Source organism: Canis lupus, chromosome 4 (genome assembly GCF_048164855.1).
Source record: "Canis lupus baileyi chromosome 4, mCanLup2.hap1, whole genome shotgun sequence".
In the NCBI taxonomy this organism is placed as follows: domain Eukaryota; kingdom Metazoa; phylum Chordata; class Mammalia; order Carnivora; family Canidae; genus Canis; species Canis lupus.
The window spans coordinates 70,740,379-70,766,564 of record NC_132841.1 but is presented as its reverse complement, the minus strand read 5'-3'; the positions used below and the strand labels follow the sequence as shown (position 1 = coordinate 70,766,564).

At 36.5% G+C, this 26,186-nt stretch overlaps 2 protein-coding genes across 12 annotated transcripts in view; one reads left to right on the top strand and one right to left on the bottom strand.

Moving 5' to 3' along the window:
* The window catches only part of OSMR (oncostatin M receptor), a 50,608-nt gene extending 45,350 nt beyond the window's left edge, over positions 1 to 5,258 (top strand). For 6 of the 7 annotated variants that reach the window (XM_072824818.1, XM_072824816.1, XM_072824817.1 and 3 more), the window contains 3 exons: positions 1,652 to 1,733; positions 2,444 to 2,516; positions 3,069 to 5,258. In XM_072824818.1, the coding sequence (XP_072680919.1) occupies positions 1,652 to 1,733; positions 2,444 to 2,516; positions 3,069 to 3,620 (707 nt within the window). In that variant the 3' untranslated portion in view covers positions 3,621 to 5,258. Of the gene's footprint in view, positions 1 to 1,651; positions 1,734 to 2,426; positions 2,517 to 3,068 lie in introns of all 7 variants that reach the window. The other variant, XR_012030226.1, reaches the window with a different exon arrangement.
* Positions 5,259 to 8,471: 3,213 nt separating this feature from the next.
* Positions 8,472 to 26,186, bottom strand: part of RICTOR (RPTOR independent companion of MTOR complex 2) — a 117,176-nt gene continuing 99,461 nt past the window's right edge. For 4 of the 5 annotated variants that reach the window (XM_072824811.1, XM_072824814.1, XM_072824813.1 and 1 more), the window contains 8 exons: positions 25,897 to 25,968; positions 22,760 to 22,937; positions 21,655 to 21,739; positions 20,610 to 20,843; positions 15,021 to 15,176; positions 14,588 to 14,711; positions 13,037 to 13,175; positions 8,472 to 12,914 (listed from right to left, as the gene is read on the bottom strand). In XM_072824811.1, coding sequence (XP_072680912.1) covers positions 12,840 to 12,914; positions 13,037 to 13,175; positions 14,588 to 14,711; positions 15,021 to 15,176; positions 20,610 to 20,843; positions 21,655 to 21,739; positions 22,760 to 22,937; positions 25,897 to 25,968 — 1,063 coding nt within the window. In that variant the 3' untranslated portion in view covers positions 8,472 to 12,839. The remainder of the gene's footprint in view (positions 12,915 to 13,036; positions 13,176 to 14,587; positions 14,712 to 15,020; positions 15,177 to 20,609; positions 20,844 to 21,654; positions 21,740 to 22,759; positions 22,938 to 25,896; positions 25,969 to 26,186) is intronic. The other variant, XM_072824812.1, reaches the window with a different exon arrangement.

The window sequence follows — 26,186 nt, the reverse complement described above, 5'->3', positions numbered from 1 at the left end:
AATGCCCACTCCTCAGGTTTCCAACTCTCAGAGTCACACTGAGATTTCAGTCAATGATTTGCATTATTTGCTGCCTGGGGGTACATTTAAAATATTTAAATTTATTTTCAGGCTATTTTTATTCCAGCTTTGGGATTTATTTAGCTGGTAGAGGACTGTGTGTGTGTGTGTGTGTGTGTGTGTGTGTGTACACGCACACATATATAATACAAATGATTATCTTTACCTCCAGTATATTTTCTAGGTTTCATCTGTCTCTCTTCTACATGCTAAACCTCCCTTAGCCTTGGCTGTGACTCTGTGGATTATATTGGTTATTATTAAAAAGGAAAATACATTCCTGCATAATCACAGCAATGAAAATGACATCCTGCAGTGACAAAGATCACGTGGGCGACTCTCACCACTGCCTTGCTGCCTGATGGAAGGCAGCCCCGACCCCTGCTGTGGGGGCTGTGGGGGCTGTGGGTCCGTTACAGAGAGAGGCAAATGCCCACCAGACAGTGGTTACCTGGGGAGGGGGTCACGACTGGACGGGGCGGCACGCGGGCCCTCTGGGGAGTGTGATCCTGTTCTGTTTCTCTCCGGGGTCCCATCACATGGCTGTTGTCGGCGTGTGAGAATTCATCCCTCGAGCTTCCTTGATGAGCACCTTCCCAAACACAAGTATTGCATTTCAATAAAGAGTTTAGCCGCGCCAGTCTGCGACTTGGAAACTGCCGTGGTTAGGTCCCCGGGCTTGTTCTCAAATGCGTCCTAACTCTACAACTTCACCAAATCTTGAAATGGGTTATAATTGTCAAAAGCTCAGATCTGAGAGCAAAGTGTTCTTTAGTGGAGTGGACAGGAGTGTTTCCCTCCCCTCCCCGCCCTCGGGGTTCACTGTAAGCCTGTTGTTGAGGGGCTTGCTTGGCTCCTCTTCCCCCTGGGTGTCCCTGCCACTAGCCCCCTGTGCCACCTCGCAGCACCGGGTTGGGCATCTACCCACGCCTGCCCCCCCTTACCAAATTCCACATTAGCTACCCTGTCCCCATCCCCTAATTAAACCCGGCTCTGGCAAGAGCACCTAGAGCAGCGACTAGGATTACAACTACTACCAGCCCACTGGCCGAATAGTCATGTGACCGACACCCCCTCCCACCCTCCCTACCCCCAGTCAAGGGCCCTGGTGTATACCCACCTGTGAGGCTTTGGCAGAGGTGGGGACTATGATTTTAACACAAGGAGGCAGTGAACAATTGGAAGCAGTGATCCAATTTGTTAGAAGAGGGAACAAGGGGTGCCCAGGGGGGCTGAATAGGTTAAGCATCTGCCTTGGGCTCAGGCCACGGTTCTGGGGTCCTGGGATGGAGCCCCACATCCCCCCACATTGGGCTCCTTGCTTAGCGGGGAGCCTGCTTCTCCTCCCTCTGCCCCTCCCCTACTCCCGCTCTCTCTCTCTCTCTCTCCCTCCCCCTCTCCCCCTCTGACCTTCCCTCCTGCTCAGGCTCTTGCTTGCTCTCTTAAATAAATAACTTAAAAAATTTTTTTGAATCTTGCATAAATAGACTTTTGAGGAATAACAGTAAAATTCATCTCAATCTTTAACTTTTGTTCCTTTGAGGAGGGAAAAGTACTCATTGAAAATACCACTTTCTGTTCTCTTCTCCAGCCCCTATGCTGATACGTATCATACTCCCTATGATTTTCTGCATTTTGCTCATCATGATCCTATGCTACTTGAAAAGTCAGTGGTAAGTGTGTGGGGAAGATTTTTATCCAAGAAGAAAGAGGGGGGTAAAATCTAGACAGGAGTTTAGGAAGCTAGAAATCACATTGAATAATGAGAGAAGGTGCTGAAGAGGCAAAGGGCAGAGAGAGTTGAAAATATGACATTTTTAGAAGAGTTTTGCTTTTCCAGGTCAATACATAAGGAAAACAATAGACATTTGAAAATATCTCAAAGCCTGTTCAAGAACGGTAGCTAAAGGGGGATCCCTGGGTGGCTCAGTGGTTTAGCGCCTGCCTTTGGCCCAGGTCGTGATCCTGGAGTCCCGGGATCGAGTCCCCTGTCAGGCTCCCTGCATGGAGCCTGCTTCTCCCTCTGCCTGTGTGTCTGCCTCTCTCTCTCTCTCTCTCTCTCTCTCTCTGTGTCTCTCATGAATAAATAAAATCTTAAAAAAAAAAAAAGAACCGTAGCTAAGACCGGTAGTGCGCCTACTGTGCGCTTGGCAGTAGTCCAGGGGCTTTCCGTACATCTCCTCAGTCCTCACACCACCACCACCGTGAGCGCCGGAATTATCTCCACTGAGTCAATGAGTAGATGTAAGCACAGGGGAGCTAAGCAGTCTGCCCAAGTTAGCAAGTGACAGAGCAAGGACTGGGACCCGGGAACGGGACTCCACGCTTGTCTTAACTAGTCACTATATTCTAAAAGTCAAGTCCAGTTTTCACTGTTTTCTAGGATGAAGGAGAAGTGTTATCCTGACATTCCAGATCCTTACAAGAGCAGTGTTCTGTCATTAATAAAATCCAAGGTAAATGCTGGGAAACTATGTGTGCCATCTCTCTATTAAAAACTAACCTGGGGATCCCTGGGTGGCACAGTGGTTTGGCGCCTGCCTTTGGCCCAGGGCGCGATCCTGGAGACCCGGGATCGAATCCCACGTCGGGCTCCCGGTGCATGGAGTCTGCTTCGGTCTCTGCCTCTCTCTCTCTCTCTCTCTCTCTCTCTGTGACTATCATAAATAAATAAAAATTAAAAAAATAAAATAAAAACCTTGATTAAAAATAAAAAAAAAATAAAGACTAACCTGGGGTTGGGGCTATCATCCTACTTTTCTAGACCTCCTCAGGAAGATAGAACAAAGCAACAATCCCCTTGGCTCCCACAGCAGTGAAATGGGTGCCTGGAGCTTTGAGATTTCTTCCAACAGGGGAGATCCTTTGGTTTGCAACACCGGCCCCAGTTAACTTGTGATAGGATGAAACACAAAAACCGAAGCCTTGAGTGCATTTCACATACTTTGTATACTCTGACACACACATACACACTCTTAATATTTGCATGCTTTTTTGGTCCGTTCCAGGAGAATCCTCGCCTAACAATTATGAATATCAAAGACTGTGTTCCAGACACTATTGAAGTTGTAAACAAGCACGAAGGCACTGGGAAGTCACCCACAGAACCTGAGGCTGCCAAGCCCACCTACCTTTACCTCCTCCCAGCAGAGGAGAGCTACTCCGGCCCTGGCCCCTGCATCTGTTTTGAGAACTTTACCTATAATCAGGCAGCTTCTGACTCTGCTTCCTGTGGCCATGTCCCAGTACCCACGAAAGCCCCAAGTCAGCTGGGACTGTTGACATCATCTGAAAATTTACTAACGGCACTAGAAAAAAACTGCATGAACTCCTTAGAAGAAATCCCAGCTGGAGAAAGTAGTTTGAATTATGTATCCCAGGTGGCTTCACCCGTGTCTGGAGATAAGTCCAGTCTCCCCACAAATCCACCACAGCCAGAACTCTGTTCAGAATATAAAATGCAAATGGCCATACCCTTGGGCCTTGCCGCTCCTTCTTCGAGCGGGAGTAGCAGCCTGTCTTCCATTACCCTTTTAGACGAAGGTGAACACTACCACTGACCAGTATACCCATCGCATGCCTTTATGCTACATAGACGCGAAAAAGGAGCATCGACGGCACCATTCCACCACCAGATGCCTCGGCACCTAATTCCAGTGAGCGGTCACCGTTGACATATGAGACCTCTACAGTCTGGCTCGGTCTCAAAGGTCAGAAGCTGTGGAACTTAACATCTCTCCTTGGGGCAGACTTGCCGTAGAAATGGCAGGGTCACAGAAGTAGGCTTACCTTGCTGCTGTGTGTTCCAGGCTCACCTTTGCAACAGCAGGCCGGTCACTTGACATGCGGATAGACCTTGCCCAGTCAGTACTGGACAGCGTGGCTATGGTCCTAGGAGTTCAGTTTTTAGTGAGGAAATATTTCCCTTAAGTTTTACCCCTATGCTCAGTATCTTAAGGGTAAAGGAACTAGATTTAAGGTTTTGATAAAGGCCACAGAAGATTTACTACTAGAGCATAAGTTGTCAATGTTAATTTATTCTGGGTGTGTTTAATGAAAAAGTCACAGATGTTTGAGAGTAAAACAGATTTTAGACTTGCCTTGAAGTGATAACAATTTGTAGTTCGTTGATGCAGTAAAATGAACCCTCCTGGGGGCACGGACCTTATCTGATAGGTAAGACATGTGAATAATCAGTAAGATTCCCACAACTGCATTTCCATTTAGCTTACTGCAGTTAAAGAGTGGGATTGGCAAGGAACTCTTGACTGTGTCAAGATAACACTACTTGGTAGACATCAGTCTTTGACCATAATTTTTGACAACTACCTCAGAATAGAAAAAAGAAAACGTTATTATAAATTCCATTCACATTTTATGGTTCCTCTTTTTTTTAAGAACTAATATATAAATGACCTGTTTTCATTTAGTCCCCTTTGGTCTTTGCAATTGTCTGGGTCAAGAAAACCTTCACGGTCTCATTTATACTCCTATTATGCTAACAATGAATATAAGGAAAGGTCATTGTTGGACATGGTTTAGAGATAATTGTAAAAAGCTATATAGTGGGAAATTCTATATTCTCTCAGCAGCAGCCTTGTCTCTTTGAATCAATATATACGATGCACCTGATGCACAACAGGTGTTCAATACACACCGGTTCCTTTCTCTTCCTTCTACTCATCAGCACTTTATCACATTTCTAAGCAAGGATGACTAGGAGTTCCTTGTTTGCTGTGCTGGAAATGACACCATCTAGGCCTCTGGTACCAAATGCCCAGCACTGTTCATCACCACCATGGAACCAAGAGTGAGAGCAGAAGACCCACCTCTCCAAATAAGGGTCAACTAGCCTAAATATATCAACACAAACTAGGACTTCTGTTTAGGTTTATTCAGCTTTTTCCTTACACAGAACTGAAACTTTGGCTGGAAAAAAACGGTTATGTATTGCCAACATAATACAACAAGTTATCTTGGTTAGTCTGATAGTTTCCAGATGACTTTGGGGGCCAGTATTGTCATCATTCAGCCCATTTGTTGCTTTCTCATGATACAATTAATAAAAGAAATGTCAATGGCAGTGAAGACTGACTTGTAAATAGTGTCTTTTATATAGATTTTCTTTTAAAAATAACCCATGAAAGCTTGAAGTCATTTGTGTCACAAAAAGCTGTAATTAAAATATTTCACCACTGCATCGTGTTTTCTCTACCTCAACGAAATGAAAATCTAACCGTAAGTAGAGTCAATAAATCACCTTGTGAGCTTACTGAAAATGTAAATTTCTAGATACCACTCCCAACCTCCTCATCAGAATCTCCATGACATGAGGCCTGAAATCTACATATTTCATCAGCTTCCTCCGAGGCATTCGGATGCACACTCACTTTGAGAATCACTCTCCTAAATCAGATGATGCCTTTCTGAAATATAGCAACATTCCAACAGGAAATGCTGAGCTACATAACTATGTTTGTGTCACTGACAACAGTTTTGGCTCTAAACATCCCTTTCCTATAACATCAAACACATTCATATTTAAAACCTTAACTATCAATACCATATGCCATCTTAACAGCATTACTTTAAGAAGCATTCTTCAGAAACTTTGTAATTTGTATTCCTGTGTCAGAATTATTAGGATGAAAAAAGTACTCATGGAGGGATGCCTGGATGGCTCAGCGGTTGAGCGTCTGCCTTCAGCTCAGGGCATGATCCCGGGGTTCCGAGATCGAGTCCCATGTGGGGCTTCCTGCATGAAGCTTGTTTTTCCCTTGGCCTGTGTCTCTGCCCTCTCTGTGTGTCTTTCATGAATAAATAAAATCTTAAAAAAAAATACGGACAATTTCAAATGACACAGAAGTGTAACCGTGTAATAAACCCTTGTATATAATATCATTGGCCCTAACAGCCACTAACCCATGGCTGTTTTAGCCTATCCATACCCTTCTCCACTCTCCCTCCTATCTGGAAGCAAATCTTACATGACTTCATCAGCAAATATTTGTGTTTCTCTAAGCTCTTCTTTTCATACTGTAACCATAATACACCTTTAAAAGGTATTTCACCAGGCAGCCCCAGTGGCTCAGTGGTTTAGCACTGCCTTTGGTCCAGGGTGTGATCCTGGAGACCCGGGATCGAGTCCCACATCAGGCTCCCTGCATGGAGCCTGCTTTTCCCTCTGCCTCTCTGTCTCTCATGAATGAATAAATAAAATCTTAAAAAAAAAAAAATTGAAGGTATTTTGACTGGGGGTGCCTACATGGCTCAGAGGGGTAAGTGTCCAACCCTTGATTTCAGCTCAGGTCTCAATCTCAGGGTCATGAGTTTAAGCCCTGCTTACACATGGAGCCCACTTTTTTTTTTTTTTGAAGTACCTAAAGCCAAATTAGTAATATCTCTTTGGAAATACTGGTATTTTGGTGTGCAGGGGTCTTTGAAAATATTGGTATTTTGATGGTGTGCAGGGTACTGTGATCACTGAGGCTCAGAGCAAGGGCCTGGCCACAGAGCAGAACCATGCACTGGCCAGAGGTTCTTGCTCCCATTCTAGCACCTACCTGACTCAACGCTGATTCTAGCGAAATTGATTCTCCACCAGAATGTGTATTGAGAAAATCAAGTAATTGAATTAGACAACATCTAGTATTTCTTCAAAGAGCTCCGTGGAAAGAAAACTAGCTTTCATCTCAAAGAATTTACAAAACTATTAAACATTTTGCATTAAGTAGAACTTTAGAAACCCTTGAAGAGATACAACAAAGTCCTTCAGAATTAGCAGTTAAAAATTTACAACACAACTAAATATATTGTTTAAAGTACCAAGCAAACACAGTTGACTTAATCCCTTAAGATAAGCATTAAAGAAACGAAGTTCTAATATATTTTGGTTTTTGAAATCAATACAGAAGTAGTTGCTATAGTCTGAATGATTGCACCCCTCAAAATTTCTATGTTGAAATCTTAACCCCCAAATATTATGGTATTAGGAGATGGGGCCTTTGGGAGCTGATTAGGTTTGGAGGCTGGAGCCCTCATGTACTTGGGATTAAGGCTATTAGGCGATCCTGGAGGGCTCCTTATTTTTTCTGCTATGTAAGGACACAACGAGAACTGTGGAACCTGGAAGAGGGTCCCTCACTCAACTGTGCTAGCATTCTGGCCTCAGACTTTCAGCCTCCAGCACTGTAGAAATAGATTTGTTGTTTGTAAGCTACCCAGTCTGTGTTTTGTTATTGTAGCCTGAATGGACTGAGACAGTACTTTATTTTTGAGTACTTTTATATACCAAAGAGTTAGGTTTTTTTTCGAATGAAACAAACTTTCTGAAGTTTAGGTCCACATTTTTCAAAGATCAGTTATATGATGATTATTAATTGTGCTTTTAGTTTATTTTGGGGCCAACTATGTTTTTACTGAACAACATACATATGCAGAAGGCAATGGGGAAAATGATATATACAGAAATGTGCCTAAGGACCAATCTGGGTGGCTGTCGGTTAAGCATCTGCCTTTGGCTCAGATCATGATCCTAGGGTCCTGGGATTCAGTCCTGAATTGGGCTCCCTGTTCTGCAGGGAATCTGCTTCTCCGTCTGCCTGCCACTCCGTCTGTTTGTGCTCTCTCTGTCAAATAAGCGAAACTTAAAAAAATAAAATAAAAATAAAAAAAGACCAATCTATCCAAAAATTTTTAAAAGATTTTATTTATTCATAAGAGACACACAGAGAGAGGCAGAGACACAGGCAGAGAGAGAAGCAGGCTCTACGCAGGGAGACTGGTGTGGGACTCAATCCCGGGTCTCCAGGATCAAGCCCTGGGCTGAAGGCAGGAGCTCAACTGCTGAGCCACCCAGGCGTCCCTCCGTCCAGACAAACCCATTTCTGAAAGTGAGACATACATTTTACCACATCTGGTCAACTATAACCTAGCTTTGACCTGGCTTTGACACTGAATTTTATTCTCCAGCTGTGGTAATTTCCCTTGTGGTATTTTCTTTTACCACTAGGTGGCTGTACTGATAGTTCATCTGATCAGGACAGTTGCTGCATGAGCAATCAAATACCTTTCACAGAAATGTCATCAACATACTTTCATCACTTACATTGTATATCATTTCATCAAAAAACTCAGAATTGTTGTATCTAAAGACAGACCCATTTTATCAAACCCTTTATAATTATTTGAAGTTGAAAATAAAATCTGTAAGGCTATTTGTTTGATTAGATCATAAAGAATGTTTAAGTACAGATATTTTAAAACATTTGGAATAGCCACTAATGTGTTACTAAACTAGGCTCTTATCTGTGCAAACTAAAAATCATTTTTACTGGGAGTCACATGTAACAGCCTCAGTGGTTCATAATTCAACAATGATTGTTTTAAAATTTCAAACAGAACAACACAAGTTTTAAGAATTTTAAGTACATTTTATTAACAATGTATCCCTTTGATAAGATTATGCTTCAGGAGGCTTTTAATGCCCTTGACATAAACTGTACACATTATACAAAAACAAGAAAACCACACACAAAAAAATCAAGGTGAGCAAAACCATCTGGGGACAAACCTTCTTTAAATTATACACAACTCAATGAAATATTCTTACGGAAAATATATAAATACTTTTTCTTTCTATGTTACAGTTATACAATATAAATCAGATTTCAATGTCTGTTCAGTGACCTACAAACACCAGAACCTCCAAATATGTAGCAGCTTATAACTAAATAAAAAAAGGATATCACGTGGTAGGGCGCATTGAGATTTTCTTCACAATCCCTTACCACTTCTCAAAACTAATTTACACCATTTGTTTTATGATGCAGCTTCAGGGTTTCTGCCAGGCTGGGAATGGAACATTTGTCAATATTATCTATGAAAATTTTTTTTATCTCCCCTCCTCTGCCCCAAGACTTTGTATTTTGTGCTAAATCAACCTATTCAGTGGTAAAAATTACAAGGTATTTTTTGGCATAAATTATATTTTTCAAATTAAATATTTTGTAAAGAAAATCAAAGATGTGCAATTAATGCGTGCTGCGGCCCAGCTCTCCACCTACATTATAAAAATACTCCAAAGGGGGCGGGGAATCCACATGCTGTGTGAGTCATATATATAAACCTACTATGAATGAAAAATACTTTGGGAACCTGGAACTAAAAGGAAAAAAGAATGTTCCTAGAAAGATTCTCACAGATTTCAATATTGTCTGATAAGCACTGCTATCTATTTCACTAGTACTCTTTTATAATGAAACTCTCACTGTAGTGATACTCTTCAAGTTAGGCTGGTAATAGTGGATTTCCTGAATGGGGGGAGACAAGGGAGACCTTTCCCAACTTCTATTTTGGAAAACCTGAAATGTTCTCTTTTATTCCATCAGCTCTTTTCATAAAACTCTCTCAGTTAATTCTACCTTTTCTTTTTTCCCACATTTAATGGATTGTGAATTTGAGACAACACTGGAAGCATAAAACAAAAGGGGGAAAATCTTAATTCCAAAGGACTTTTCCCAAGGTAGTTTACAAAGCTAATCTCACACAAAATTAGCACCTCACTCTTACCATGCAAAAACAATTGCAGTTATAATTTAGATGACAATTTGATTAGTTTTTATTGCTCACTGATCTGTGCTTTAATGCAGGGATAAAAGGCATCCTCTGAATGGAATGAAAAAGAATTTATAAAGAGCAGTAGACAAATCTAAATAAGCACTGACACCTCACTGTTGAACATTTTACTACCGTAAATATGACCTGAAAAACTCAGCTTTAATTATCTCAAGCTCTGGATAAAAGAGCTGAAAACTATTAAAGCTACCATTTCAAAACAACTTGTACACATGATGTTAGAAAAACTAGCATAAGAATGTATATCCCTCCAAAGAGCCTCTTTTAATGTCACTGTCTTACAGAATGTACTTATGCTACTCATCTTTATTAGAAAATTTTTATGAGGGAGACTTCTCTCCTCTCCTCAAATCTACCTAGGTATAAATAAGAAAAGTGTAAGAAATTTTAGACCATATTTAATTATTAATACTAATTTCTAATTTCCTTATTATTTATCATTATTTACTTAGTATGTGAAGTGAAATCTGTTCTTGAAAAAAATTCAATTAGAAATGACAATTCACTTTACAATTAGATATTCAGTTTACAACCAGCACAACTGCCCAAATTCTTTCAAATTATTCAATAATTACCAATAGTACAAATTTATATGGACTAAGATTAATTCTAAAATCTTGAAAAACTACAGTATTGACATTATTTTGGTATTTTATAGTCTGGTAGTATCTATTACTTATAGATGATTTTCTCAATTATTTCTATTACCACTGACACCATTCCTAATCTTTTCTGCTATAATTTAATATTTTTAAACACTAAGGTAAATCACTTGGCACTGCATGTGAGCATTTTTCATCATAAAAGTCTACTTTTATACAGATGAGTACTTGAAAACGTATTAGACCTGTCAGTGAAACATGGATAAACCAAATAGCACTATACATTTAAGTATAGACATTTTTTTTCTTAGATTACTTATAACCACAAAACTCTGTCTCCCCAAACTAAGTGCTATAGGCAATTATTATAATGTATACATACATGTCTTTCAAAGTAATAGTCAATGAAACTGTTCAGGTTAATAGTAACAAAGACTTCATTTGGGGATGGATGAGTGAAGTGGGGTCCAGGATGGGGACAGTTGTGTATATGACAAAAAAAAGAATTACTGTTAACTTTTAAGGGATTAAACCACAGATTTTATATTCTATATTAACTGAGGTAGTGTTTAAAATGAATGTCTAAAATATGTCAACCCCATTATGAATAAGATTACGAAATTACCTCCTTTGGAGTTTTTAACCACTATTTGGTCTAGTAACTCTGACATTTGGTTCTCTGGAAAGCATTTTAATCATCCAAGACCAAAGACCAAGGTGACAGGCAACGTTCTTAAAAGTACTGTTAACATTTAAATAAACACCTGGGTTCAGTGATAAATTAAAGTTAAAAAAAATATTTTTATTTTCACTTGGATTTTATGAGAGAAAATCTGAAGAACCACTTTTTAACATAAGCAGCAGCTTACAGCCCTTTTCTGCTTTGTTATAATGTAAGTTGCTACACAGTGCATGTAAGAACAATTCACTGAAGTGCAGTCAAAGAGGTGTTATGAAGTGAGATGAAATGCTTCATCCCAATTGGAACTTTCAGTGCCAGTAAATTAAAAACAAAACAAAACAAAAAGTATCTCTGTGAGTTACATTTTCTAGTTCACAGGGTTCTTTACAGAGATCTCAAAGAACAAGCCCGTTATAAAAAGGATCTGTACTATGGGAAATATTAATCAAGGTACTAGGACTGTGTCAAAGCTGATGTGTAACTGTAAAAATGGTATAAACAAATGAATTAAAAAAAGGGTCCTAATCAGTCCAGCTGGATTTTTTCTATTTATATATAGACCTCAAAAAAGATAATCCTTTCATTTACAAGCATTCTAATGGTGATGGCCATGCTATTTTTTATATACAAATTTGCATATATGTTTAATTCCTGTAAAGATTCTCAAATATCTTTAAACATATACAAATTAAACAAATAAACAAAACTTTGCCCTCATCAACCTAACAACTTCACAAATATGATAAAGGCAATTACTGTATTGATAAACTCACCTATCACTGCATTTAGTTTGTGCAAAACAAGAACACTGATATAAAAATTAAATTACTGCTGCTTTAAAATTTGGTACTTAAGGCTTTTCACTACAATTTTTAATCATAATTCAAGTTGCATTAATGATTGTTTTTTAAAAGGAAATATGGCTCTTCTTTTCCCACGGAATGTGTAAATCAGAGGCAAACTTCTCTCTTCCTCAGAAGATCCAAAGTGTTATTTACTGCTTTCTTTTGCTTTACGTCTCAATAGTGCTTGTTCAAGTTCCTCTTTCAAATGGTGATATGGGAAGTTGATGAAAATGAGAAGTCCAATGAAAACATGTGCATTCTACAAATGGGAAATACTCAGAATTATAAGAGGACATTCTGATTTGAATCAAGAACTGTAGTGAAAAACCTTAATTGGTTCAAATAGCCTATAATAACATATTGCCACAAAACTGAAGAGACAGAAAACAAACTGTTGCAAGTCTAGTAACATAAAAATAACTTATAAGTCCTGGGTTGTTGAGGCTCTTCTTTTGCTTTGAGGTTACAAACCTCTGAAGTAGTGTTACAAATATTAAGAAAAATGTGGCAGGGCCAAAGTTCTCCCTCTAATACCAGCAGTTACAGCACACCCCACTGTGGAACAGGGTGCAGCCTCAGAGACACGGACTCCTGGTTTCCATGAGTTAGTTAACAAACAAGGCATCTTTATATTTACCCTAAAAAAAAGAATTCAGAAATAACTGTGTGAAGGGTGCTTCTGCATATCCTATTATTGTTCCACTGTTATGCTCTTAAAATGAAAAAATAGAAAACCTATGTAGGTATTCAGTGCTTGGCTCTTGCATATAATGGTAACTAAAACTCTTAAAACTGTGGTAATGAGCAACGAACCCCCAGAGGGTTCAACAGGGAAAAGAGGAAGTTGTTTTGGTAGGGAAGTCTGCAGTTCCAACTGTGCATGTACCAGTAATTGCTGGAACAGAAGATACTCCTGTCTTGGCTGCCCAGTTAGTCAGCATTTTCTGAGGCTTTTAGGAAATCCACAAATATGAATATATATAGTATTCATCTACAGACATCATAAATATGAGGTCAGGATTCAGCAGATGTATCAACTATAGGTTGCTTTGGTGGTGTTGCCAGCACAGCCTCGGCTTCTTCATGCATCTAAGAAAGGAGTGGCAAACTGTTAATGACTTTCTAGTGCATCGACAGACAAGACTCTCCTCTTAACCAAACATAAAACTATTCTTGAAACAGTGAATTTCAGAAATACAAATTCTACTCACTTGTAAAAACTGTACATCTTGAAATAATTCTTGTATGAACCTCCGACACGGAAGTCTAAATGTGCAGTGTGAGAGCAAATGGGAAACCTCAGAGTAAAGGCAGATGTCATCAAATGTCTGAGGGTATTTCTCCTTAATTCTAAAACCAAAGAAAAAGCAATGCTGTGATAAAAACAATTAATAACGACTTACCTATTTTTCCCTCCAAACTATCACTTTTTAAATATTCTTTTTACCAGACATTGATCGATGGCATATTTGGAATGATGGCTTAAAAATATAAAATATTAAATATTCTTACCTCACACTTAAACTAGATATTTTAAGTTTGGGATTGTCTCTTAAAATGATTAAATACTTCTTGGAAAGTCAGAATTTTTTTTTTTTTTTTTTTTTTTACTAGCATGAGAAATTGCAAAATTTATTAGCCTAGGATGACTTAACTTTTCAAAATTAAGTTTGAAATATCTTGACTGGGCTTTCTCTTTGTATCTTTCAACCTTTGAAGTGGCTTTTAGCTGAGACAGTATGTCACAATCAGGGGTGGGGTGCGGTGAGGTAGTACACAAGCTAAAGACCTACTACTGCTGGAGCATCTGGCCAGGCGGTCTGCAGGGGGACCCTGGCATCGTGGTACTGTTTTTTTTTAAAGGTCCACAGGAGACTCAGTGCTGCATTTCTTTTGAGGACCACACTTTTAATAGTGTAGATCAATGATAATAATAGTTCAACTTGAATTTTCCTTTATTGTGTTGCTGTGATTTAGAGAAAAAAATTAAAAATTTTGTAACTTTTATTACAAGAAAGAAGAAAAATAGGGAAAAAAATAAACCAAATAAAATCACTTGTTTTTGTGTAGACTTGCTTTTCTCAAACTGTTGTTTCAAGATTCCCATACTTCCTTAAAAATTAGAGAACCCCCGAAAGCTTATTTTTTGTGGGTTATAGCCACTGATAATTACCATATTAGAAATTAAGGTTGAGAAAACTTCAAAATATATATATGAATTCATTTAAAAACCAAACCCATTGCCTGCTGACATAAACATATAGTTTTTGTTTGAGAGACACAAAGAGCGTACGCATACGAGCACAAGGGTCAGGGGTGTTGAGGGGAGGTGGATCCCAAGCAAACTCCTACCCTGAGTGTAGAACCCAACAAGGGGCTCCATCTTATGACCTTGAGTTCATGACCTTAAATGAAGACTCAGATGCCTAACTGAGCCACACAGGTACCCCAGAAATGACATTTTAATGAAAAATATTTTCTAAAACTAAAAAAGCGAGAAGAGTGGTATTGTTTTACATTTTTATAGATCTCTTTAAAGTCTGGCTTAACAGAAGATAGCTGGATTCACATACCTACTTCTGCATTCAGTCTTATACCAAATGTTATTTTGGTTGAAGTACGTGAAGAAAATCTAGCCTCACACAGGTACACCATGGAGAAATACTGATATAAGCTAATTAGTCTAACTTTTGAAGTTTTTCAAGGATTTTTTTCATCCTAAAAAGTGGAACAAAGAATACTTATGCTTATAGTTTACTTACGTTAAAAGCCCAGTTTCATGACATTTAGTTGAAACTGAACTACTCAAATTAATGACTAATCTTAAAACTTCTTTGCGAAGGAGTATACGGCACATCGGTGTATCATCTGGAATTGTTTTAACACCTGAAAAGAAGATGAAAATATCTTTACCACAAGAGAAATGATTACAATCCATAAGATTTGTTTTTAGACTTCACTTAAAGATCTAAAACTGAGAAAAATTGCACATAATTTGGCAATCATTTGGGAACAAAATTAAATGGAAGAGAACAATTAAGAGGATATATATCAGCAGCTGATACAGGTACAAGTATACCTAAGAAAAAAGGACTTGTCACAGTTTTGAGACAATTTCATTTAACATTATTTATTTATCAACAAAACTAAGTACAGTTTTAATAACAATGCTTGTATATGAATCTGAAAACTTACCTAGTAGCAATTCTGTGCTTTTGGTGCTGCTTGCTGAGCCTTCTTGAGATACTCCATCACTGCATCCAGAAATCCCTGAAAACTTAGAAGGAACCACTTCTAAAGGATTATGGATACTCTGCTCACACCAGTCAGAATACGGAATGTCTTGAAGGTCTGAAGAGAAAATCAGTTATTTCTATTAAAGTAACATAATGGCTTAATTCCTATGCTTTATTATATACCACAGAGATGATTTATCATTTCTTTCCAGTTTTCAACAATTATTTTCCATGATGATCTTCAAAGTAAATCCAGACTGTTCAGATAGTGAGGTTTGTTAAATCCTAAAGACATTTATAAATTTTATTTTCCTAAATTACAAAAATAATACATGAATATATGATTAAAGAATTCAAATAAAGATGATATAGAATAAAACATGAAGATATGCAGACATTATATCTACCCCCTGTCCCATCACTCTCACCCTCACACTAAATACCTCTCCAAAGGGAAATGGTTAAAAGTTTGACATATATATTTTTAAGATCTTTTGTTACTTTAAAGTTCTGTGGGTGTATAAGTGGAATTATGCTATATTATTGTTCTATGACTTGCTTTCCCCCCATTTAATAATTACCAATTTAAGAATCATACTTCCCTGGGTTATAGTTCATTCCTTAGAATTAAATTTACCACACTACCCATGTGTTGCTAAGGTACTCCTAGACAGGATTTTGAAGTCAATCAAACATCTCTGTGTTGCTAAAGTGACATTAACTTTATTTAAATTTTCCTGAGCACTTAGTGATTAGAACGCCATCAGGAAGTCTTTGGCTATCCTTTTAGGGAACAACACTGGACAACATATTAAATCATACCACCTTAGTACTGTAAGAAATATTGGAAATTAAAGTTTTCATCTTATGAAAGAGAAGAGATTCAGAGAGAGGAGACACAACTCAGGCAGAAAGTCAGAGCTCTTGACAGATGGTCTAGTACTAACTTTTTGCTATAGCATGTTGTCATGGTAGAGGGGGAAAAAAAGCTCTATATTTAAAACTTAGGAAACGAAACCAATGTCAATCTCTCCCTATGTTGTTTTCTATAGAATAGATATGATCCTTTCATCTCACCTCTAACTACATCCTAAGAGTACTAGTTACATAATACAAGTAGAAAATGTTTTGATGCCTTGGAAAAGAAGATCTATAAATTTGCCATAGTTTTGAAATTTTGGTTAAGTAAATCATATGTCTTTCACACACTTAAAAGTAAACATGCTACTTAATCATTCTTTGATTTAAAAAAATAAAACTACTGCCAAAAATTTGAGAACTGAAGATGTACTTAAAAACAGTAAGATTATTTTATAATCAGCTGATAAGCTACTCGGGGACTACGATGACAAAATATTTCAGCACAAGGAACAGTAAGACACTTATACTTTATTCAGTCAACATGTTTCTGAAAAGTCATAAACTATTTCAGCCTCACCTTTAACCTGTGATGACTCCTAATATTTCTAACCTGTTAGGATCATGTCCTATCTTTGAACATTTCAAGCATTCTTGTTAAAAAAATAAAATCATTCTTTTAAGCACAACAAAACCATAAAGTACATAAAAATCTGTGGTAGCAGATGCAGAATAAAATGTTATCAGATAATCCTATTCCAATAGCGCTTCCTCTGAGCTTTACATTTTTTTAAAAAAGATATTATTTATTCATGAAAGACAGAGAGAGAGAGAGAGAGAGAGGCAGAGACACAGGTAGAGAGAGCAGCAGACCCCATGTAGGGAGTCCGATGTGGGACTAGATCCTGGGACTCCAGGATCACACCCTGGTCTGAAGGCAGGTGCTCAACTGCTGAAACACCCAGGTGACCCTGAGCTTTACATTTTTGAACCATTACCACCAGACCACAAGTTTTAAAGAACAAAATGTCTTGTGTTCAGGTTTTGATGTTCCTTTAAAAAATGATCATTAAATAGTATAGGGATTATCTTTCAGTTATCTGCCATGAACAACATGAAGTCTTCTTTCTGATACATAAAATCCTCATATGGCTTACAGGAATGCTTCTCAAACTTTATTGTGCACATGAACAACCTAGGAGTCTCATGGAAGTGCAGATTCTGATTCTGTGTGTAGGATGAAGTCTGAAATTCTGTATTTCTGACAAATTCTCAGATGATACTGATGCTGCTGGTCCACTAACCATATTCTGGGTAGTAAGAGCTCCGCAGGACCTGATCTCTGCCTATTCCTTTAGACTGATCATATAGCTCCTTCCCTCTTACTATCTAAGCTCTATTAACACAGGTGTCTTTTTAGTCCCTTCTACTTCCCATGCATGCTCCCATGAGAGAAGGCTTTTGCTTATTAGGCTATTCACTTTGTCTTCAAATTCTCTGTTTTGATCTTTTTTAGCTTCTATTGATTCTTTAGATCTCAGCTCAATAGTAAACTCTTCAGAAGGCTCTTCTTTGACTTGCCTCCTTGGTTATATTCCTTTGCTTGTAACTATTCTTAACAGCACTTGTTACAAATGCAGTATTACATTCATACAATCGATTGATCAAGTGATCAATCAACCCATTCATCCATTTCTTTCTCCACTTGAAGCTTAAAGAGTACAAGAACAGTGTTTTGTTTTGTTTTCTCTCTCACAAATGTTTTCCTGGCATCTAGTTTTATGTCTGACACATGGCAGTGGCATAATAAATACTGAGGGCATGAAATGAATAAAGGTTTGGAGACTTTTTAACCATTTGGCCTTTCTCCCTTCATACTTCTAAGATGAGTATCAGTAGTAAACTGTAATCATTTCCCAATTCAGAATTATTCTTCCCCTGCTGCTTCTTTCTCTAACTTTTCACATCACTGGTGAACCAACTGAGAGGCTCTGACTTTCTGCCTGCTTTCAGTCTTTCACAAGTCCCAAACCTCACAATACTCTACCAATCACTCTCCCAGTACAGGTCACAAATGAATTAGAATTAGCTGTGACTGTCTTATGACTAGGTAATGAAGGGGCTGGTTTCCCTATTTTTTGTTTGATAAAATAAGTAGAAAACAGTAAAGTAAAATGTACAGTGTTTCACAAGTATTTGATGAATAAGTATATAAATGAAGAATTTGCAAAAACTAAGACATGACAGCCCATACACTGAAGGAACTTAATGAGTGGAAGGAAAAAAAAATAGCCAATCAATAATGATTATAAAAAAAATAATGATTATAAGAGACCTATGTACAAAGGGTGAGACAGAGAGGAAAAAAATGTCAACATCTGACTTAAGAGTGAGGGACAGCTTCACAGGTAAAATACTGACAGGATGAGGTGGAACTGCAAAAGAGACTGTCTATGTGTAAAGCTTGTGTGTGAGGAGCGGGGAGGGAAAAGAAAGGCGAGCAGGGAAATCATTTTTCATGCCTAGAATTATGAAATTTATATATAGAAATCTGTTGCATTCTTATACACCAATATGACATAGCAGAAAGAGAAATTAAGAAAACAATCCCATTTACAATTGTACCAAAAATAAGAAAATACCTAGGGAAAAACTTAACCAAGCAGGCGAAAGACCTACATTCTGAAAACTATAAAACACTGATGAAAGAAACTGAAGATGACACAAACAAATGCAAAGCTATTCCATGCTCATGGATTAGAAGAACCACTATTGATAAGATATCTGTACTACCCAAAATGATCTACAGATTTAATGCGGTCCCCATCAAAATACCAACAATATTTTTCACAGAACTAGAAAAAATAATACTAAAATTCGTATGGAATAATGAAAGACCTCAAAGAGCCATGCAATCTTGAAAATCTAAAGATACAGTAGAAAGCTGTAATAATCAAAACAATTTGGTAATGGCACAAAAACAGACTCACAGATCACTGGAACAGAACAGAGAAGCCAGGAATAAACCCACACTTATATGGTCAATTAATCTATGACAAAGGGGCTGCAAGATTATACAGGGACGGAAAGGCAGTTTCTTTAACAAATGGGCTATAAATATTGGACAGCTACATGCAAAAGAATGAAACCGGACCACTTTCTTACACTACACACAAAAAGAAATTCAAAATGGATCAAAGACCTAAAGGTAAGACCTGAAACCACAAAACTCTTAGAGGAAAAAACAGGTACTAATTTCTTTGACGTTAGCTACGGGAACATATCTATAGATATGTCTTCTAAGGCAAGGGAAACAAAATCAAAATTAAAAAATTATTGAGACTACACTAAAAATATTTTTTTGTACAGCAAAGGACACTATCAACAAAACAAAGATAATCTACTGAATGGGAGAAGATATTTGCAAATGACATGCAATAATGGGTTAATATCCAAAATATATAAAGAACTTATAAAACTCAACACCAAGAAATCAAATAATCCAATTAAAAATGAGCAGAGGACTTGAACATTTTTCCAAAGAAGGCATAGAGATGGCCGGCCAACAGACAAATGAAAAGATGCTCAACATCATTCATCATCAGGGAAATGCAAATCAAAACCACAATAAGTTATCATCTCACATGTGTCAGAATGGTTAAAATCAAAACACAAGGAATAACAAGTGTGGAGGATGTAGAGAAAATGGAACCCTCAAGTGCTGTTGATGGGAGTGGACTTTGGTACAGCCACTGTAGAAAACAGTACGGAGGTTCCTGAAAAAAAAAACAAAAAAACTAAAAGTAGAAATATATAATCCAGTAATTCCACTACTGAATATTTACCCAAAGAAAATGAAAACACTAATTTAAAAAGATATATACACTCCAATGTTTATTGCAGCATTATTTACAATAATCAAGATATGGAAGGAAGCCAAGTGTGTAATCATAATGATTGGCTAAAGATGTGGTATTTTTGTGCAATGGAGTGTTACTTGGCCATAAAAAAGAATGAGATCTTGCCCTTCGCAACAACACAGATGGATGGAACCAGAGAGAATAATGCTAACTAAAAGTCATCAGAGAAAGACAAATACCGTAGGATTTCACTCATATGTGGAATTTAACAAAACAAAGGAAAAAAACACAAACAAAACAGACTCTTAAATACAGCAAACAAAATGGTGATTGCCAGAAGAGAGGTGGGTGGGCCTTGGGGGAAAGAGATAGAGGATCAAGAGCACACTCATCTTGATGAACACTGAGTAACTAACATACAGAATTGTTGAATCACTATATGTATACCTGAAACTAATATAACACTGTATGTTAATTATGCTGGAATTAAACATAAGAAAAACAGAATTGTTGAATCATAATATTATACACCTGAAACTAATGTAACATTTTATGTTAATAACAGTCCAATTAAAAAAAAAAAGACTAGATTACACAAAGAATCTTGTGTGCTGGGCATGAATAGCCAGTAAAGAACAGAGAATAGCATGAAAAATGAATTGGAAGGGGCCAAAATTGGAGATGAAACATTAACCTCTAATCCTCCAACAGGAAAATGCTGAGTGATTGAACTAAGGCTAAGGAGTAAGAGGGATGGTCAACAGAGCTGCGACATGACTTGTGACTGAGGCAGATTCAAATTAGGTGGAGAAGGATATATAATCACTCACCCGAATGACTACATATTGCACTTAGTTGATTACTGGGCTGGAAACCCAGAATTTCGATACAGACACAATAAAGGCAGTTATCATCTGTATGCTCCTGTAATCCAGTGTCTTCTGTACTTTCTAAAAACAGAGAAGCATCTGAATGGATTGAATTCATTATTTCCGTAAGACTCATCTGCTGTCGTAGCAAGTGAAAAGAGTTTTTTACAAGACCTCCAGTTCCAGAAGGAAGACCTGTGCATAAGTAAATATGAAACAAAATCTAATAAAGATAGTATCAATGACACCTTTTTCAAGATATCTCAAACTATATGAATTTTTAAGGAAGGAAAACTAGGGAAGAAAATCAGAACTCTTTTTATGACTCAAAATCTTAACCTTAATTGAGGAAAACAAAGAATAATTTGCTTAAAATTAGGAAAACAAAGTTAGTAGATAAGGTTTTATTACATAAAATTTTAAAAACAAAATGAAAAATTAAAATTATACAAGTAAGGCATCATTCCAATTATTCTCAGTATTTCCAGAAAGAAATATAATAATTCTGAGTCTGAAGAGGTACTTGGTTAAAAAAAAAAAAAAAAAAAAAAAAGAAGTCAAGATTATGAAGCTTTAAACCTGTGGCTAATATGAATATATTCATTAAAATCTTAGTATTCATAACAAGGAGAGGTCACATAATATATGTATGTTTTTATCTCTCTCCTTTCCCCAAACATCTGTTTATTAGACCTTTGAGAATTAGCATTACAATTTTTTCATGCATTAGTTTTTAAAAACAGAATCAAATGATCAAGTTTGTGTCTTCCTGAGAAGTTGGGTAAAACATTTCTTTAAGCTTCTCACAAAAATACATTGTGATTTAGTTTAAGTTGACTCAAACAATTATTTTGGCATAATTTTTAAGACGACCTAAAAGTAAGTGTACCTGAATTTTTAACGTCATTCTACTGAAAAATATTTTTTTAATCAACCTTGTTTTAAAAGAATTTTCTTTTTAATATAAAGAAAAAGAAATCTCATGAGAACAGAAATCATGCATTACCTCCTGCCTCATGGGCAAACACTCTGGCACCTCGATCGTCATGTGGAGGTATGTTTTTTGTCTGAAAATAGGGAATATCCTTTACCTAAAATAGATAAATTATAAAGTTCACTTCATGAATATTAGCAAAATTAAATGAAATACAATTTAAATAGAATCACTATAGCACATGAACCTAAAATGAAAAATCACTTAAGAAGGTTAAATTACCAAAACTTGATAAAATAACAAATAACCCTTAAAGTTCTTATCTACTCTTAGTAATTTAAATAAATACTAAAGTAATTATTATTAGAATTTATCTGAAATGTCTTTAGACTCCTGAGCAAATGCAGATCCTTTAGCACTACAATCATGTAGATATTTATGAGTACCTCATGGGATTAGGGACACCTTGTATGACTGGGCACATGTGGCTATCCGTACAGGATAAACAGGTTCAAGAATTAAAAAAATAAAAAAAATTAAAAAATCAAGGAGGCACGCCTGGGAGGCTCAGCAGTTGAGCATCTGCCTTTGGCTCAGGGTGTGATCCCAGGATCTGAGATCGAGTCCCGCATCAGGCTCCCTATAGGGAGCCTGCTTCTCCCCCTGCATGTGTCTCTGACTCTGTGTGTCTTTCATGAATAAATAAATAAAATCTTAAAATAAATAAATACATACATACATACACCCAGATGTTTAAAAAAAAAAAATCAACAAGAAACATACGTACACTTCAAACTTAATGCTAAATGTGAAAAAAAAAAAAAAAACAAAAGTAAAAAATGAAAAACAAGGATAAGTCAAATGTGGCTAAAAAAGCAAAGTTAAAAATTCTCTAAACTTCTATAGAAAATATACTGATGAAATCAAACAAGATGCTGATTTAGTATGGAACAGAAGGGAGTATAATGTTCTGGGGACTTGGAAATACTAAATACAAAAGTATAGAATAGTTGAGAAAGGTGAAATAATTTTTATCATAAAGTGTTTTTAAGCAAAACTTCCTTAAAAAATTATCTTCCCCCCAAAATAGTATTACTCCAAACTAATTTCCAGTAAGCAGTTATACAATAATGAAAAAACAGGAAACTAACTCATAAGAAAACAGAATTAATGATACCTGGAATATATCATTGATGTCTACTGGAAGAGCAAGACCAATATAGTCATCTGAACTACCATACGTTGCACTGGACACCATAGACCTCACTGAGGAGGATCGTTGCAGGGTATTTTGATTAATAGGACTTAGTAAGTCTTCTTTATCTAGTGAAGCATAACTTAAAGCTTTCATGAACCTATAAAACCATAAGAAAAAAAAAAAACCTTTGCATTAGTTTCTTGATTTGTATTAATCATATAGAGAAATTATTTATTTCTGTAACTTAATAAAAGATAAGTAACTAGCCAAGTACTAAACAGTGCCATCTTGTTTATTAAGAGCATATAAACACTTGAAATTGTTTAGCTGTTATAAAATGACATACAAAAGATCATCAGTATTGATACGGTTAGGAAAACAACTGCTATGGCCTCCCAGGTAAAAATGAAAAAGTGGGCAATTAAGGTAACTTTCAATATCTAGAAGCAGAACAAAACAAAACAAATGACCTCAAAAATCACAGGTATGACCCAAGGACTATCTTCACAATCATTTCAAACTAGTAAAGTTTCTATCGTACAACTAATGGAGTCTATAACTCCATTTAACATTTTTATGAAAAATAAGAATACTGATTATCCTTTGTGTGGTAATTACTTTCATGCTATAGCAACAAGATTTATGTAACACAGATAACAGATACCAAACAGCAATAATGTTATAATCTGTAAATACTGTAAGACAGTTTTATTTAAAGTACTGATATTTCCTCAATGCATTCCTTACTGACTCCATAATAAATATGGTATACTGATATTTCTGTAAGATACACCTTTCTCATACAAATTTCTTATTCATGCAATATACATACTAAAATATTTACCAGGCACCTGCTTTGTACATACAAGGCAGTACACAAAACTCTACAGTTAATGTACACTGGCATTTAGAAACTCAAGTCATTTAAAATGTAACAATATAGTCTGATATTAAAAAAAGGAATTATTTTACAATGCACACAAAAGAAATCCTTCAAAACTGAAATTATTAAGATTATCATGGTAAAAACCACTAATTTCTACTAGTTTTTGTTTAAAAACCCCTCTTAACTGAAATTGACAAATTTCATTAAATAGGTCAGTAGTTTTAAAATTGTATTATTAAACCTCACTTACTTCATAAAGTTCTTAAAGGAGTACTGGAGGCGAAGGAAGGAATTATTGCATTACTGCCTTCCTAATCCCTATTTCAACTGACTAGCTCCATTTTAATTTATTCTGCATATTGGGTTTCAATAGAAATATTTTTGTGAAGAAAGAGATTCTCTACTTAAAAAGCTACATTTGAAAAGCTTAAAACCAAAGATCTAGTACAAATTCTATTAGATGAGGCAACTGAGGCCTAAATATTTCAAAATTCATGAACTTTCCCAAATTCATAATGGTGAGCAATTGAGGTCTGCCTGTTTTTCTTCTGCATTGATAAAGTTTTGCAAAGCTGTTGAAGTCTAGGCAGATGAGACATAAGGTATAATTTATGAAATATTGTTCAAGTTCATTCACTCAGTACCAGGATTAGAATTTAGGATTAAGGATTCCTACCTTCAGTGTTTGATCTACCATATACCAAAGAAATTATCTCCCTAAGATATGATTTTTAAGACTGCAAGATTCATGCTATTCATTATACCATAGGTATCTGCGTGCCTACTGTTTTATAAGAAAACAAAACAAACAATAATAATCCTTCTCAGCCTGGATTCCAAACTGTTAAAGTAAATTTGTAGTTATCTTCTATCACTTTCATTTTCTCCAAACTAACCAAAGGAAAAAAGTAGGAATACAAAGACTAATGCTGATACAGTTTTTTCCTCCACACACACAGTAAGAACTAAATAGATTTGAAAAACAGAGAAGAGATTTGATGAACATGAAATTCTGTTACGCCGTCATGCCTTTGCACAAGCTGTTCCTGTCTCTTGACTTTATTTTTTCCTCCTCCCAAGCAATTAAAATACCTATTCATCCTTTACAATGCCAACAACTTGGCATGCTACTCCAGGAGCAAAATTTCAAATAACTTTCTGAATGGTTCAGAGTTAACAGCACTTTGGTTATTGTACTGAGCTGTAAGATGGTGCTACACTAACTGCTTATGTTGCTGAGTTGTTACCTACTGCCCCTGGCTGCTGTAGTAGTCTTTGAGTTTTCAAATACTTTGTTGTAAAATAAAAATTTCCACCTTTCCTATCAATTTTATCAGCTATCCTTTCCTGTTACAGTGTTTCTACCAATCAGAAGCTTCCAATGTGGAACTTGCTTCCATAGGCCTCAAAACCTGATATCCAAGCTTATTAGAATAAATATCAACTTTGAATGTGGGTCACAGGTACCTCTTCTGAATACAATTCATGGACCTTACTGCAGAGATTTAGACTAGTGAGCTATTAAGAGATTTGCCTGTCTTTGTTCTGAATTGATGAGGTTGCCAAAGCTGGATGAGTTCCTGGTAGATGAGACATTACTGCATAATTCCTAAATTCTATCAAATGAGATATAATTTATTATCTACTACAAAGGAACCCCCTCTACTAAACGTATTAGCATTACTGACATAGAACTGCTTAATAACTTCGTAATGCTATTAAGAACTTGGTTCTGTAAAAGCCAAATGGGTTACATAAGGAAATAACTACCCATAATGATAATGATGATGATGTGTATCAAGCACTATTCTCAGTACTTGACAAATACTAATCCATATTAGTATACTAATAAATACTAAATAAATGGGAACTAATAACCAAAACTAAGTAGGTTTTTAGAAGTATTTGGCCCAACAACAACCAAAAAAGGGGTACAGAAATCCTTGCAGCAGTCAAATTTAACATTGCATATATTTTAAAGGTAAAATCAAACTCTTCACTTGGTAACAATCTTTAGATAAGGCATAGTAATCCCCTAAATGTTCTTGAGCACAAACTGCTACTGCTGAATCCTGAGAGTCAAGTGATTCATTTAATGTTCATTAGGTTTCTACTACATAACCAGCTACTTAAGACAAACTGAAAATAATTTCACTGAAATTTGTAGTTACTTAAAATAATAATAATAATAATAATAAAGGTCAACTTTTGGAGCCTTAAATTGACCTACCTGAAAAGGTTGTTTGTTATTGTAGGTCTTAAGCTCCTGATTCCCCCGACATGCTTCTTTTTAAAATCGATCCTTGCAGAAGCGAGAAATAAAAAAAAGCTTGTGACTTGTGTGTCCTTGTTAACCATATATGTTTATTTTCAGGGCCTAAAAGAATTTGTTTTCCCCCCTCGCAGCTGCAAGAATCCATTTCAAATCATATCGGGTAACTAGGAGCTTATAGCCTACCACAGTAAATAATTATAATAGGTCAGTGCTGAGGCTTTATGTAGATGTAAAACCTGTCTAAT